This window comes from Neoarius graeffei, chromosome 4, assembly GCF_027579695.1.
Source record: "Neoarius graeffei isolate fNeoGra1 chromosome 4, fNeoGra1.pri, whole genome shotgun sequence".
Lineage (NCBI taxonomy): Eukaryota > Metazoa > Chordata > Actinopteri > Siluriformes > Ariidae > Neoarius > Neoarius graeffei.
This window is the reverse complement of record NC_083572.1, coordinates 59,306,938-59,323,969: the sequence shown is the minus strand read 5'-3', so window position 1 is coordinate 59,323,969 and position 17,032 is coordinate 59,306,938. Positions and strand designations below refer to the sequence as shown.

The 17,032-nt window shown below is 42.2% G+C and overlaps 1 protein-coding gene across 1 annotated transcript in view; it reads left to right on the top strand.

The window, feature by feature from the left end:
- The window catches only part of camk1a (calcium/calmodulin-dependent protein kinase Ia), a 47,668-nt gene continuing 30,636 nt past the window's right edge, over nucleotides 1-17,032 (top strand). The window contains exon 1 of the mRNA XM_060918266.1: nucleotides 1-83. Coding sequence (XP_060774249.1) covers nucleotides 1-83 — 83 coding nt within the window. The remainder of the gene's footprint in view (nucleotides 84-17,032) is intronic.

The following is a 17,032-nucleotide window of genomic DNA, read 5'->3' as shown; positions in this document are numbered from 1 at the left end:
ATGCCCTTAGAGGAAGGAAAAGGATGGAAAAAGAAGACAACTGACATCAAGGAACATTATGACTTCAAAGAAGTTCTGGGAACGTGAGTGTTTCATGAAATAAATCACTTCAAATTTGGTTACAAATCCAAATAACTACAATATCGCCTTCCATCATTTTTTTTTTTCAAGTGAAGTGATTATGTTACAAACTTTCAGCATCCTGAAGTTTGCAGTTCTGTTGAAGAGTTAGGATGGGATTCACAATATGACAGGATTACGGAAGCAATATTTTTATGGTTCAGTCAGTGAACCATGCTCACAAGCATTGCATGCATGACAGGAGAATGCAGCAGTGCATAGTGATGTCAAAACATGGGTTTCTGGTTTTATAAGTGTTTGTATTAGTTTTGTATTATTTCTAATTCTGGAGCAGCATCAAATTATTCTGTACTATGGGACATGTTGGCAATTTGCTTATTTTGGTTAGTGAAGGGGCGGTACGGTGGTGTAGTGGTTAGCGCTGTCGCCTCACAGCAAGAAGGTCCTGGGTTCGAGCCCCGGGGCCGGCGAGGGCCTTTCTGTGTGGAGTTTGCATGTTCTCCCCGTGTCCGCGTGGGTTTCCTCCGGGTGCTCCGGTTTCCAAAGACATGCAGGTTAGGTTAACTGGTGACTCTAAATTGAGCGTAGGTGTGAATGTGAGTGTGAATGGTTGTCTGTGTCTATGTGTCAGCCCTGTGATGACCTGGCGACTTGTCCAGGGTGTACCCCACCTTTCGCCCGTAGTCAGCTGGGATAGGCTCCAGCTTGCCTGCGACCCTGTAGAACAGGATAAAGCGGCTAGAGATAATGAGATGAGATGGTTAGTGAAGCTGAAGTTTGCTCTCAGCACTCTGATGCTTCACAGATGACAGGACATATACTCACGATTCTCCTGAACGCTGCACCGGCCCTCAGTCACCATGGTTATATTTATACTGCAATGTGTGTGGGCGAGGACCCATTTTCTGTCACTTTCACTCTGTATCCTCACAGCATGTTAGTGTGTGCATAAGGACATATGAGACAGAAAAAGGCTGTGTGTGTGTGTAGTGTGTGAGAGAAAGAGAGGGGGAGAGAGAGCATGCATCTATGTAGATATTTGTTATTTTTCCTTGATACTAATGCTTTTTTTATGGAACTTGCCCAATGTCCAGCAGTGCAGAATTACAGGGGGATACAGGATCACAGAATGTGGGGTGTAGGACATGCTGTTGGCTCCTGACTTCCTATGGCTTAGGATAGAAGTAATTAAATTAAGCTATGAAGTTTCAACCACACACCAACACGCATGAAATACCAGAATACACTTTCACATGTATTCATTAAGTTGCCACTGTGGTTGGGTGTCACCTCAAGGGCTGATGGTGACTGTTCTGATGACAATTGCAGAGCTTCTTTATTTAGGCATGGTTCTTTTTACGGACAGCCTCCATAGTTGCCCTCAATTTATATAGCAGGATTATCAGGGGGCGGCACGGTGGTGTAGTGGTTAGCGCTGTCGCCTCACAGCAAGAAGGTCCTGGGTTCGAGCCCCGTGGCCGGCGAGGGCCTTTCTGTGTGGAGTTTGCATGTTCTCCCCGTGTCCGCGTGGGTTTCCTCCGGGTGCTCCGGTTTCCCCCACAGTCCAGAGACATGCAGGTTAGGTTAATTGGTGGCTCTAAATTGAGTGTAGGTGTGAGTGTGAATGGTTGTCTGTGTCTGTGTCAGCCCTGTGATGACCTGGCGACTTGTCCAGGGTGTACCCCGCCTTTCACCCGTAGTCAGCTGGGATAGGCTCCAGCTTGCCTGCGACCCCGTAGAAGGATAAAGCGGCTAGAGATAATGAGGATTATCAGGTTGGTGTAACAAAACATATTGAAATTGAAATTAAAACTGAAAACAATGCTTTGTAAATAATCTTTGAGCTGTATTGCACTCAAAACAATACATCAGCACATTATTTGATGTTTTACATTATGAATTTTTTTTCTTTTCAACATGAACACTTATGTCACTGTTAATTCTTGCAACACATTTACCAATTTACCACTTTGTAATGTTGCCATTCCATCTCACAACATTTTAAAAGGTGTTGAGTCTAGGGACTGAAGACACAAAATAATTAAGGTTTTCAGGTGTTATTTTGTCCCATTCTTCCTGCAAACAGGTCTTAAGGTGTGCAACAGTACGGGGTCGTTGTCATATTTTTCACTTCAAAATTCACCACACATTCTCCACTGGAGACAGAGGGACAGGCACCCTCTTCTTCCACAGCCATTCCTGTGCAGAATGTGTGCAGAATGTGGTTTTGCATTGTCTTGTTGAAATATCCCTGGAAAAGATGTCATCTTGAAGGCAACATATGTTGCTCAAAATCTCAATGTACTTTTCTGCATTAATGCTGCCATCACAGAGGTGTAAGTTACCTTTGCCAAGGGCACGGACACAACCCCATACCATGATAGACCCTGGCTTTTGGACTTGTTGCTGGTAAGAAGAAGAATCCTTTATTTGTCACATGCACACTAAAGCACAGTGAAATTCATTCTCTGCATTTAACCCATCTGAAGCAGTGAACACATGCACCCAGAGCAGTAGGCAGCCATACTACAGCACCTGGGGAGCAGTTAGGGGTTAGGTACCTTGCTCAAGGGCACTTTAGCCCAAGGCCGCCCCATGTCAACCTAACTGAATGTCTTTGAACTGTGGGGGAAACCGGAGCACATCCACACAGAGAACATGCAAACTCCACACAGAAAGGCCCCCCCATCAGCCACTGGGCTTGAACCCAGAACCTTCTTGTTATGAGGCAACAGTGCTAACCACTACACCACCGTGCCACCCACGGTAACAGTCTGGATGATCCTTTTCGTTTTTTGGTCCAGAGCACACAGCTTTTTTCTTCAACAAAAAGCTTTATGTACCAAAATTCCTCTGGATTCCTTGAATCGTTTAATGATATTTTGCAACATAGAGGGTGAAGTATCCAAATTTCTTCTTATCTTTCTTTGAACATTATTTGTAAATATTTAAATAAGTTTCTCATGTATTTGTTGACAAACTGGAGATCCTTGGCCTACTTTTGCTCCTCAAAGACTAGCCCTGTGTCCGAAATCGCTCACTCGTTCGCTACTCCCTACTACTTATATAGGGAATTACTACAACCCCGATTCCAAAAAAGTTGGGACAAAGTACAAATTGTAAATAAAAACGGAATGCAATGATGTGGAAGTTTCAAAATTCCATATTTTATTCAGAATAGAACATAGATGACATATCAAATGTTTAAACTGAGAAAATGTATCATTTAAAGAGAAAAATTAGGTGATTTTAAATTTCATGACAACACATCTCAAAAAAGTTGGGACAAGGCCATGTTTACCACTGTGAGACATCCCCTTTTCTCTTTACAACAGTCTGTGAACGTCTGGGGACCGAGGAGACAAGTTGCTCAAGTTTAGGGATAGGAATGTTAACCCATTCTTGTCTAATGTAGGATTCTAGTTGCTCAACTGTCTTAGGTCTTTTTTGTCGTATCTTCCGTTTTATGATGCGCCAAATGTTTTCTGTGGGTGAAAGATCTCGGCTGCAGGCTGGCCAGTTCAGTACCCGGACCCCCCTTCTACGCAGCCATGATGCTGTAATTGATGCAGTGTGTGGTTTGGCATTGTCATGTTGGAAAATGCAAGGTCTTCCCTGAAAGAGACGTCGTCTGGATGGGAGCATATGTTGCTCTAGAACCTGGATATACCTTTCAGCATTGATGGTGTCTTTCCAGATGTGTAAGCTGCCCATGCCACACGCACGAATGCAACCCCATACCATCATAGATGCAGGCTTCTGAACTGAGCACTGATAACAACTTGGGTCGTCCTTCTCCTCTTTAGTCCGAATGACACGGCATCCCTGATTTCCATAAAGAACTTCAAATTTTGATTTGTCTGACCACAGAACAGTTTTCCATTTTGCCACAGTCCATTTTAAATGAGCCTTGGCCCAGAGAAGACGTCTGCGCTTCTGGATCATGTTTAGATACGGCTTCTTTGAACTGTAGAGTTTTAGCTGGCAACGGCGGATGGCACGGTGAATTGTGTTCACAGATGATGTTCTCTGGAAATATTCCTGAGCCCATTTTGTGATTTCCAATACAGAAGCATGCCTGTATGTGATGCAGTGCCGTCTAAGGGCCCGAAGATCACGGGCACCCAGTATGGTTTTCTGGCCTTGACCCTTACGCACAGAGATTCTTCCAGATTCTCTGAATCTTTTGATGATATTATGCACTGTAGATGATATGTTCAAACTCTTTGCAATTTTACACTGTCGAACTCCTTTCTGATATTGCTCCACTATTTGTCGGTGCAGAATTAGGGGGATTGGTGATCCTCTTCCCATCTTTACTTCTGAGAGCCGCTGCCACTCCAAGATGCTCTTTTTATACCCAGTCATGTTAATGACCTATTGCCAATTGACCTAATGAGTTGCAATTTGGTCCTCCAACTGTTCCTTTTTTGTACCTTTAACTTTTCCAGCCTCTTATTGCCCCTGTCCCAACTTTTTTGAGATGTGTTGCTGTCATGAACTTTCAAATGAGCCGATATTTGGCATGAAATTTCAAACTGTCTCACTTTCGACATTTAATATGTTGTCTGTTCTATTGTGAATACAATATCAGTTTTTGAGATTTGTAAATTATTGCATTCCATTTTTATTTACAATTTGTACTTTGTCCCAACTTTTTTGGAATCGGGGTTGTATATAGAGGACTATAGTGAGCTCATTGGTAAAATGAAAAAACATTTTTGGACACTAGACCATCGCACTGGTATTTACATCATTACTGTCACACAATTAAAACATGCCAGATCAGTCGGCTGGTGGGTTTTCAAAATAATAAATAAATCGCGGCCCGGTTTCCATCAAATCCTGCGCTCTGATTGGCTGGCGAGCGGGTCCGTATCCTACAATACGGACCCCAGTTACGAACCCCGGTTATGGACCTCTGGCGACTCGCTCGTTCACAACAACAAACATAGTAGCACTTTTTTGTCAATATTTATCTTTTTTTATAAGATTTATTTAAAGATTATCAAAAATCTTATAAATTTTTGCCAGCATTTCTCAGGAGAATAGGATTAATTTTACAGTATGGATAGTGATGACAGTCTTCACAGCAAAAACGAGTTTTACTACCCTGAGGAAGACAAAATAAAATAAAACATTTCAGGAGAAAGCCAAAAACCTGTAACTTGCTAACGCAGAGCAAAAACATGGCTGAATCTTGAATGACTCAATTTTGTATTAATATGGGACAACATAGGTGGCAAAATGCAGTTTTTTTTTTTCCTGCCATGAAAGTGCACTTGTATACTGAGGAGGAAGCAATTTGCATTACAGCTGTGAATGAGGATTCAAAATGGCGGCTCGGCTTGGTTTTCCCTTTTGGCTGCTCTCGTTTTCTGTTAGAATTTGGTAAAGAAAAAAATAAATATATTATTTACCAGTTTAAGGTCGGTCCGTATGGTGAAATACCATGACCTCGGCCTTGAATACTGACCTCGGCCCAGAGGGCCTCGCTCAGTACTTTCAAGACCTCGGTCACGGTATTTCACGATACGGACCTCCCAGCTGGTAAATAACACATGTATTTTTGTGATAAATCCATATTATACTGAGCATATTTCCCACATTAATCAATACGAAGTACCTGCATCTTTCAGTTTTTTTTAAATCAAGGCTGAATACTTTCTGCTTTGCCGCTGCCTTTTATTAAATCAAATTTGAAACTTTTAATTTGATTTCTTTCAGCACGACCACAATGCATGATAGGATATATTGCTTTGGTTAGTGACCATCAGTTGTACACTACTTTTCGTGATGCATTGTGGGATACTTTGAGTGCACTATAGAGTGTAAATAATCCTCACTAAGGTTTTGGACAGCACTACAAAATGGCGTCCCCACTATATAGTGCCCTATATAGTGAGTAGGGAGCGATTTCGGACACAGGGTAGGTCTTTCCTGGTTACTGATTTTGTACCAAATCATGATTACATCACCTGTTTCAAATCACATCATTATTTAATTATTTTACCTCATTACTAGCTCTAAATTGCCCTGTCCCAACTTTTTTTGGAGTGTGTTACAGGCCTGATATGAAGGAATGGATGTATATTAACAAATGAAATCAAGTTGACTAGACTAAACATGAGATATCTTGGGTTCATTCTGTCTGCAATGAAGTACAAATCAAAGTAAATTTAGAAATCACTGCTTGCTTTTTTTTTTTTTTTTTTTTTTTTAATTTGCATTTTCCATACTGTCCCAAGTTTTTTCTGATTTGGGGTGGTATATAAATTCTGAATATAAATTATAAATGATTACATTTGTTCATAATGAGTAAGCCAGAGGTAACAGTGGTAAGGGAAAACTCCTTGAGATGACATGAGAAAGAAACCTTGTGAGGAACCAACTCAAAAAGAGAACCCAACTGTCTACTGGATAGTGCAATTATAAATAATTTTTCTACTATAAGTGTATACTATATAGTCAAAAAGTGCAATTGTGTAAACAGGAACTTATGAGCTGATGAGCAATTTATGATTAAGAACATCGGCGTAATTTCTGAATTCATTAGAGTTTTAACTTTAAGTCTCTTGTATTGAACTGGAGTTATTAACTGTTCAATGATGGACACTTGAATGCAAACTCTTTTTAGCAATTGTAGTCCTAAGGCTATCCAAGGAAGAACATCCACACCCATCTTTACGGTTTCTATGTGGTACTGTTCGCCATAGTCTTTAGGCTGTCCATATGGGAGCAAACTTAGAAGCAGTGGGTGATTCCAGGTGATGAGAACTCCAGACAGAAGTGGGGCATCAGGATCAAGAAGGTCTGAATCAAGTCCACTGGTTGATGACACCAAAAATAGTCTTGTGTTATTGGACATACACATTCCATCTGTCAGTTCATTACATTTTACTCATATGCCTACATGCAGTAGATATGTCTCATCTCATTATCTCTAGCCGCTTTATCCTGTTCTACAGGGTCGCAGGCAAGCTGGAGCCTATCCCAGCTGACTACGGGCAAAAGGCGGGGTACACCCTGGACAAGTCGCCAGGTCATCACAGGGCTGACACATAGACACAGACAACCATTCACAGCTACGGTCAATTTAGAGTCACCAGTTAACCTAACCTGCATGTCTTTGGACTGTGGGGGAAACCGGAGCACCCGGAGGAAACCCACGCGGACACGGGGAGAACATGCAAACTCCACACAGAAAGGCCCTCACCGGCCACGGGGCTTGAACCCAGACCTTCTTGCTGTGAGGCGACAGCGCTAACCACTACACCACCGTGCCGCCACATAAACAATAATTAAGATGAAAAAATAGAAATCTGGAGTGTGCATAGGTATTCACCCCCTTTCGTATGAAACCCCTAAATAAGAGCTGGTCCAACCAATTCACCAATTCAATTAGGACTGGAGTGTTTGGCTTAAAGTGGTCCTATGGACAGATCCACAGTGGAGATGGGAGTATCTGTCCATAGGACCACTTTAAGCCAAACACTCCACAGAGTGGGGCTTTATGCAAGAGTGGCCAGAAAAAAGCCATTGCTTAAAGGAAAAAAAAAAGAAAACATGTTTGGAGTTTGCCCAACAGCATATGGCAGACTCCCCAAACACATGGAATAAGATTCTCTGCTCAGACGAGACTAAAATTAACCTTTGGCCATCATGGGAAACGCCATGTGTGGCACAAACCCAACACTTTCCAACACCCTGAGAACACCATTCCTACAGTGAAGCATAATGGTGGCAGCATCATGTTGTGGGGATGTTTTTCATCTGCAGGGATAGGAAAGCTGGTTAGGACTGAAGGAAAGATAGATGGCACTAAATACAGGGCAATTCTGGAGGAAAACCTGCTTGAGTCAGCCAGAGGTTTGAGACTGGGGCAAATCATATTCCAGCAAGACAGTGACCCTAAACATACTGTTAAAGCTACATTGGAGTGGTTTAACTCTTTACCCATTAATGACTACATATGACGATCCCGTGTATATCCCATAATGACGACATATGATGCCTTGTCTAAAACCTTGTCAAAACCTTGTCTTTAGACTTTTTTTTCTTGTAAATATGTACTCAGGGTGAACAGTATATACATGTACAAGGGTGGCTGTAGCAACTGCTTTAAGGGGTAATGAGTTAAAGGGAAACATTTAAATGTCTTGGAATGGCCTAATCAAAGCCCAGACCTCAATCCAATTGAGAATCTGTGGCATAACTTGAAGATTGCTGTACACCAATATAACCCATCTATCTTGAAGGAATTGGAGCAGCTTTGCCTTGAGGAATGGGCAAAAATCTGAGTGGCTAAATGTGCTAAGCTAATAGAGACATACCCCAAGAAAACTGCAGCTGTAATTGCAGCAAAAGGTGGCTCTACAAAGTATTGACTTTGGGGGGTGAATACCTATGCACACTCCAGATTTCTGTTTTTTCATCTTAATTATTGTTTGTGTCACAATAAAAAAACAATTTGCACCTTTAAAGTTGTAGGCATGCTGTGTAAATCAAATGCCCTCCAAAAATCCATTTTAATTTCAGCTTGTAATGCGACAAAACAGGACAAACAGCAAGGGGGATGAATACTTTTGCAAGACACTGTATGCATATGTGATGGTGTGGTGTATTATAATAATAATAATAATAATAATTTATAGTGCACAGGCTGCATGAATATATGATCGCCTGCATATCACAAAGATTAACTATAAAACAATTATAAAACAATATCTACTTATTAAAAACTAAAAATATACAGTAATATAAAAATAAGCTAAACCTACGATAAAAACATAATATAGAAAAAAAAGTTGCCACCGCACAGCTTCAGGGTCCCTGGATTTATCCTGAGCTCAGGTTACTGTCTGTGTGGAGTTTCTTTGCATGTTCTGCCCATGTCCATGTAATTTCCTTGGCTTCTTCAGTTTCAGTTCACCTCCAAAAACTTGTATGTAAGCATAAACTAAATTGTCCCAGGTGTGAATGCGTGGGAGTGTTTATGTATGCGTAGTGGACTGGCATCCCATCCAGGGTGTACGTTTGCCTCACACCTAGTTCCTAGGACAAGCTCTGGATCCACCACAACCCTGAGCAGTGGTTATTGAAGAGGACTGAATGATGAAATTATTTGCATGGACAGGCTAAAGATTATATGGGCAAATGGTACTGCAACCATAACAATGACTGTGGATGTTCTTCCTTGGGTGGCCTTAGGACTGCAGTTGCTAAAAACAGTTTGCATTCAAGTCTCTATCATTGAACAATTCATAACTTTAGTTTGTTATAATAGATTTAAGTTGAAACTAATGAATTTAGGGGCGGCACAGTGGTGTAGTGGTTAGCACTGTCACCTCACAGCAAGAAGGTCCTGGGTTTGAGCCCAGCAGCCGACGAGGAGTTTGGAGTTTGTATGCTCTCCCCTTGTCCGCATAGGTTTCCTCCAGATGCTCCGTTTTCCCCCAAAGGCATGCAGGTTAGGCTAATTGGTGGCTTTAAATTGATCGTGAGTGTGAATGGTTGTCTGTCTCTACAGTGGTGCTTGAAAGTTTGTGAACCCTTTAGAATTTTCTATATTTCTGCATAAATATGACCTAAAACATCATCAGATTTTCACACAAGTCCTAAAAGTAGATAAAGAGAACCCAGTTAAACAAATGAGACAAAAATATTATACTTGGTCATTTATTTATTGAGGAAAATGATCCAATATTACATTTCTGTGAGTGGCAAAAGTATGGGAACCTTTGCTTTCAGTATCTGGTGTGACCCCCTTGTGCAGCCATAACTGCAACTAAACATTTCCAGTAATTGTTGATCAGTCCTGCACACCGGCTTGGAGGAATTTTAGCCCATTCCTCTGTACAGAACAGCTTCAACTCTGGGATGTTGGTGGGTTTCCTCACATGAACTACTTGCTTCAGGTCCTTCCACAACATTTTGATTGGATTAAGGTCAGACTTGGCTATTCCAAAACATTAACTTTATTCTTCTTTAACGATTCTTTGATAGAACGACTTGTGTGCTTAGGGTCATTGTCTTGTTGCATGACCCACCTTCTCTTGAGATTCAGTTCATGGACAGATGTTCTGATATTGTCCTTTAGAATTTGCTGGTATAATTCAGAATTCATTGTTCCATCAATGATGGCAAGCTGTCCTGGCCCAGATGCAGCAAAAGAGGCCCAAACCATGATACTACCACCACCATGTTTCACAGATGGGATAAGGTTCTTATGCTGGAATGCAGTGTTTTTCCTTTCTCCAAACATAATGCTTCTCATTTAAACCAAAAAGTTATATTTTGGTCTCATCTGTCCACAAAACATTTTTCCAATAGCCTTCTGGCTTGTCCACATGATCTTTAGCAAACTACAGACAAGCAGCAGTGTTCTTTTTGGAGAGCAGTGGCTTTCTCCTTGCAACCCTGCCATGCACACCATTGTTGTTCAGTGTTCTCCTGATGGTGGACTCATGAACATTAACATTAGCCAATTTGAGAGAGGCCTTCAGTTGGTTAGAAGTTACCCTGGGGTCCTTTGTGACCTTGCCGACTATTACATGCCGTGCTCTTGGAGTGATCTTTGTTGGTCGACCACTCCTGGGGAGGGTAACAATGGTCTTGAATTTCCTCCATTTGTACACAATCTGTCTGACTATGGATTGGTGGAGCCCAAACTCTTTAGGGATGGCTTTGTAAACTTTTCCAGCCTGATGAGCATCAACGCTTTTTCTGAGGTCCTCAGTTATCTCCTTTGTTCGTGCCATGATACACTTCCACAAACATGTGTTGTGAAGATCAGACTTTGATAGATCCCTGTTCTTTAAATAAAACAGGGTGCCCAGTCACACCTGATTGTCATCCCATTGATTGAAAACACCTGACTCTAATTTCACCTTCAAATTAACTGCTAATCCTAGAGGTTCACATACTTTTGCCGCTCACAGATATGTAGTAATGGATCATTTTCCTCAAAAAATAAACGACCAAGGATAATATTTTTGTCTCATTTGTTTAACTGGGTTCTCTTTATCTACTTTTAGGACTTGTGTGAAAATCTGATGATGTTTTGGTCATATTTATGCAGAAATATAGAAAATTCTAAAGGGTTCACAAACTTTCAAGCACCACTGTATGTGTCAGCCCTGTGATGACCTGGCGAGTTGTCCAGGGTGTACCCCATCTCTCGCCCATAGTCAGCTGGGATAGGCTCCAGCTTGCCTGCGACCCAGTAGGACAGGATAAGCGGCTACAGATAATGGATGGATGGATAATGAATTTAGGAATGACTTTGCATGAAAACTCTCTCGATGACCTATTTTTTTGGAAAGCATTCATGTCATCTCATCTCATTATCTCTAGCCACTTTATCCTTCTACAGGGTCGCAGGCAAGCTGGAGCCTATCCCAGCTGACTACGGGCGAAAGGCGGGGTACACCCTGGACAAGTCGCCAGGTCATCACAGGGCTGACACACAGACACAGACAACCATTCACACTCACATTCACACCTACGGTCAATTTAGAGTCACCAGTTAACCTAACCTGCATGTCTTTGGACTGTGGGGGAAACCGGAGCACCCGGAGAAAACCCACGCGGACACGGGGAGAACATGCAAACTCCGCACAGAAAGGCCCTCGCCGGCCACGGGGCTCGAACCCGGACCTTCTTGCTGTGAGGCGACAGAGCTAACCACTACACCACCGTGCCGCCCTGGAAAGCATTCATATCATTTCAAATTCATTAAAAACGTCCTGCAGACAAATTAAAAAACAAAAGTCTATTCACAATTGCTCATTATAAATAGTCCAATTCCACAGGAAAACCACAGACCTGGTAACCTTGTCTCATTGCTAGCTCGGCTGGGATGCATTTTCTTCCTACACAAATATGTAGAGAATCACCAAGACTGTGCACCTCTTCGATATTATGAAAGTCTTTAACGCTAAGTGCTATTGGCAGCATTCATCCTGAACTACACAGTGAACTGTTAATTGTAGTCACTGCTATGAGTAGTCATCGAGTTTGCACTGTTTTTTTTTAACCTTAGGTAGGTGAAGGAACAGATGAAAAGGAGTGGTAGGTTGTATTATAGTACAAATGGGACTAGGACAAGATGGATACACACTCTCAGCAGAAACAGAGAGAGAATCAGAGGAAGAGAAAGAGTGTATCAGAAAATTTGGGTCCTCAGTCATTATTTTAGTCTTGAAGGGTGGTTTGGTGAGTTTTTTGTTGAATATCAGTTTTTCAGAGGTGTTTAGGACCTTTGTACAACCAGAATAGCAGTTTCTGATCTGAAACCCTTTTAATTCAGCTCTGCACATTTAATTTCACATATTAGTGCTGCTGTACGTATAATCTCTGAGGGAGCACGTTGCTGTGCCCTCATCCATTGTACAGTATCTTACGAGGTTGTGGACCTCACAAAGCTCTCAGATTTTGGATATGCCTTTTACGTCATTGTTTTGCTTTTGTGTTGGACCAGTCAGAGGACTCAGTTTGTTTATGGAACAATCATCATTCGGTCATAGAGGACTGTTTGCCCTGGTGACAGTATAAGAGATTTCTCCTAGGGCTTTAATGGTAGCTGTAGAAACCAAAGTTTGTTTTTAGAGAACGAGGAGATGTCTTTTCTGATACCGTTTTCAAGTGGAAATTTATATCCCAAAACAATCTGCCAGGTGTTTCTAAGAGGAAAAAAAAAATCACTGGAAGTAATTAGAAAATCAGAAGTAATGAAGTACATTAAACTGAATGAAAGATTTTGTTTTGTTTTACATTATTAAATAGCATTGGTAGTAGAAATGAAAATTGGATCAGTTGTAGTAGCTCATTTCTATTCATGATAAGACTGTGATAATGTAATTAAGTATATTCATTACTTAATATTAACAAACTCAGATTTTACCCTATCCTAGTTCACCATGAGGTAAACTAGTTAAAGGAAATGTCTGAAGTACTCATGGATTATTTGGAAACTAGAATTAAGAATACTTATAAATTACTCAGTCATTAATTCATCCATCTTCAGTAACTGCTTTTATCCTAATCAGGGTCATGGTGGATCCGGAGCCTACACCAGGAACACTGGGTGAGAGATGGGAATACAATGGGCCATCTAAATAAATAAATAAATAAAATGAAGGTAAAGATAGGTGAGCATAGGGATGAGTGTAGGAATAACGCTCACAGTGATTGATGGCTGCATTCACCTTCATTATTAAACGCTGATGAATCAAATCAAGTTTATTTGTATAGCGCTTTTAACAATAAACATTGTCGCAAAGCAGCTTTACAGAATTTGAACGACTTAAAACATGAGCTAATTTTATCCCTAATCTATCCCCAATGAGCAAGCCTGTGGCGACAGTGGCAAGGAAAAACTCCCTCAGACGACATGAGGAAGAAACCTCGAGAGGAACCAAACTCAAAAGGGAACCCTCCTCATTTGGGCAACAACAGACAGCCTGACTATAATAACAGGTATAACCCTCAACTGTCCTCATGGGGCCGTCCTTCACAGGAGCGGTGCGATAAAACTCCGACCAGACACAGGGCACCAGGATGGATCAAGCAGGTCCGAGGGGCAGAAGAGGCCAGCATCTCAATCCCAGGATCAACATGTAACTCAGAGGGACAGATTGGGGGGGGAAGAGAGAGAAAGAAAACACAGGTTGTTAGGTATGCCCTAAAAATGACAAGTATTAAATCTGTGTGGTAGGTTCGCAGAGACGAGAGTCTTTACATCAGGCATAACACACAACAATGGCATGTTAATATGGTAAAAAATATCAAATCAAGTTTATTTGTATAGCGCTTTTAACAATAAACATTGTCGCAAAGCAGCTTTACAGAATTTGAACGACTTAAAACATGAGCTAATTTTATCCCTAATCTATCCCTAATCTATCTAATGCCGCTTTTCCACTACAAACGCGGCTGAGCCGTGCCGTGCCGTGCCGTGCCGAGTCGAGCTGAGCGGGGCTGTTGGAGTTGCATTTCGACTACAACCGCGCTGAACCATGCTGGCTGGAAGTGGGTGGACACATTGGGTGGAGTTAGTGAAAGTGGGTGGACGTCACGTGATGTCGTTAAGCAGCGCAAACAGTGACATCAGTGACAGTGGCGGAACAAGTCAAGAGAGAGAGTCGGGCCGGGGGCGGGGCAAATGACCGGGCCCTTTATTAAAGCTTATCATAACATAATTTTAGGCTACAAAATGTCCGCAACTGCGGTGTTTACCAATTTCAACACTACCGGGTGCAACTATGTTATTTAGTACATCAAGTCCTTCAAATGAACATGTAACTCAGAAACAAAAAACATTAGGATACTGTACATGGCTCATAATAAAACATCAATAGCCTATACTGCGCGCATTATTTGAAGGGCATACGAATGAGCGCTCAGAGGTTGCAACGGTGACAGGAAGAGTCAGAAATAAAAGGAGGGCGGTGCAAACCTCACTGAATGCACTGTGTTTACCAATTTCAACACTACGGGGTGCAACTATGTTATTTTGTACATTAAGTCCTTCAAACGAACATGTAACTCAGAAACAAAAAAACATTAGGCGACATACTGTACATGGCTCATAATAAAACATCAATAGCCTACTGCGCGCATTATTTGAAGGGCATATGACGAGCCTTGCGCTCCGCGAACTCGTCCACGATGCTCTGTATGTCACTGATTCAGTGATATTTTAAGCGGTAGTCTCACGACCCGAATAGTAAACAATAAACATGGAGGACATGGAGTCGTTAGTGTTGCTGGTCTTGGTGCTGTGGCTTGTTGTCACCGACAACGCCAACAGATACTGGCAAGAGCGTATAGATGAGGCGAGGCGCATAAGGCTTCATAATTCTCGTAATTCGTAATTCTTCTTCTTCCGGGTTTGCGGTGTTTACAGATCCCAGCGTGCTCGCGGGGCGTGTGTGGGCATGTGAGGACACTCCTCCTCACCAATCAGTGCACAGGGGAGTGTCTGCTCATGCCCCCAGCCTCACTCGGCACGGTTTGGCTCACTTCAGCCCCACTCCAAAATGGTGCGAGTTTTAGGGGCTAAGCAGGGCTGAAGCGAGCTGAGTCGTGCTGGTTTTTGGTAGTCGAAACGCGAGCCGTGTCGGGCTGAAGTGAGCTGAAGCGGGCTGAAGTGAGCTGAAAAAGGGTAGTGGAAAAGGGCCATAATATATCATGATCTGCTCTGGCTGGATGCTTGATTGGGTGATGGGAGCACACTCCTCAGCAATGATGAGATGCAGATGGGACTCTTAGGGCTGGCCAAGACAATTCAGTTACATTTCACCGGGTCTGGGACATGTGACAGAATGTCTGACGGCCGATTCCCTGCAGGCTACGATAGCCAGTTGAGGTCTCCACCCTCTCCACCAAAAGATTTCCTGTTGACTCCATGTAACTCAGAGGGACAGATTTGGGGTGGGGGGAGGGAAAGAAAACACAGGTTGTTAGGTATGCCCAATGTCACCTGAATAAGTAGGAACAGTATACATATTGCACCGAGTACAAGTAGGGACTCCGGCAACTAACTATGACAGCATAACTAAAAGGAGAGAGCCAGAAGGTAACACAGGCATGAGGGAGCCCCGGGACATAAAGCAGCCAGCCACTACACCGTCAACAAACTCGAGTGAGCAAGCGAGTTTGTGAGTGAGATGAATGGCTGTAGTCTTTTCAGCAAGTTCATCATATCCTGAATGGTCAATCAAAAGATCTCTTTTTGAACGGATCCATCTGTTCTAGTGTGTGGACAGTTTGGGAGTTGCCATGGGGAGAATAGTACCCCAGTGACTTACCCTTGAAATATTCTATATTCATAGTAGTCTCCATATTTTCTTTGATTTCATATAGAGTATCATAGTAAAATACATGCCCACTGAACTTGTCCCATTTCTTTTACAGTACAGGAATCTATAAATCTTAGTCATTAATCAATCACCCCAGAGCTCCATAATCTCCCTTCTTTTCAGTGAGATATGATCTGTAGCCATTTTCTCTCTCTCTCTCACTCACTCACACACACACACACACACACACACACACACACACAAAACAACCCGCCCTTATCTGCATTATACATTTCAATGGCTTTCTATTTTAGGCCATTGGAGATTTTAAAAGATATTCAAACATTTGATAACAATCTAAAATTACCAATTAATCTTATTCCCTCTAAATGGATGAGCATAAAGAATAATTTTATGTTGGAACTGAATGACAGGTATTCTTGATGGAGGTTTATTGAGCTGTGCTGTAATAAAACAGTCCAAGATCAATAATTAATCTTATTCCCTCTAAATGGATGGTATCCAGTCATTTAGCACAAAAGTCTTTTTGCACAAGTCTTTTAGCACAAATCTAAAGTCTCATCTCATTATCTCTAGCCACTTTATCCTGTTCTACAGGGTCGCAGGCAAGCTGGAGACTATCCCAGCTGACTACGGGCGAAAAGTCGCCAGGTCATCACAGGGCTGACACATAGACACAGACAACCATTCACACTCGCACCTACAGTCAATTTAGAGTCACCAGTTAACCTAACCTGCATGTCTTTAGACTGTGGGGGAAACCGGAGCACCCCCACGCGGACACGGGGAGAACATGCAAACTCCGCACAGAAAGGCCCTCGCCGGCCACGGGGCTCGAACCCGGACCTTCTTGCTGTGAGGCAACAGCGCTAACCACTACACCACCGTGCCGCCCGCATTAAGCATTTTAAATATCTAAATATTGGACTGAATTGCAAATGAGATGGTGTGTCTTTATTGAGGCTTTAATTGTGACACGCAGCAGTGGCTCAAACAAATAACGTTGCTTGACCATCTTGTTAGATTCCGATGATTGTTAGATTGCTTTGTCTTCAATGTCAAGTTCCAGCTAAAACTGTGGGACAAGTTGGTTACAAAACTTAAGATAACGAAGGTTTATTAAATCA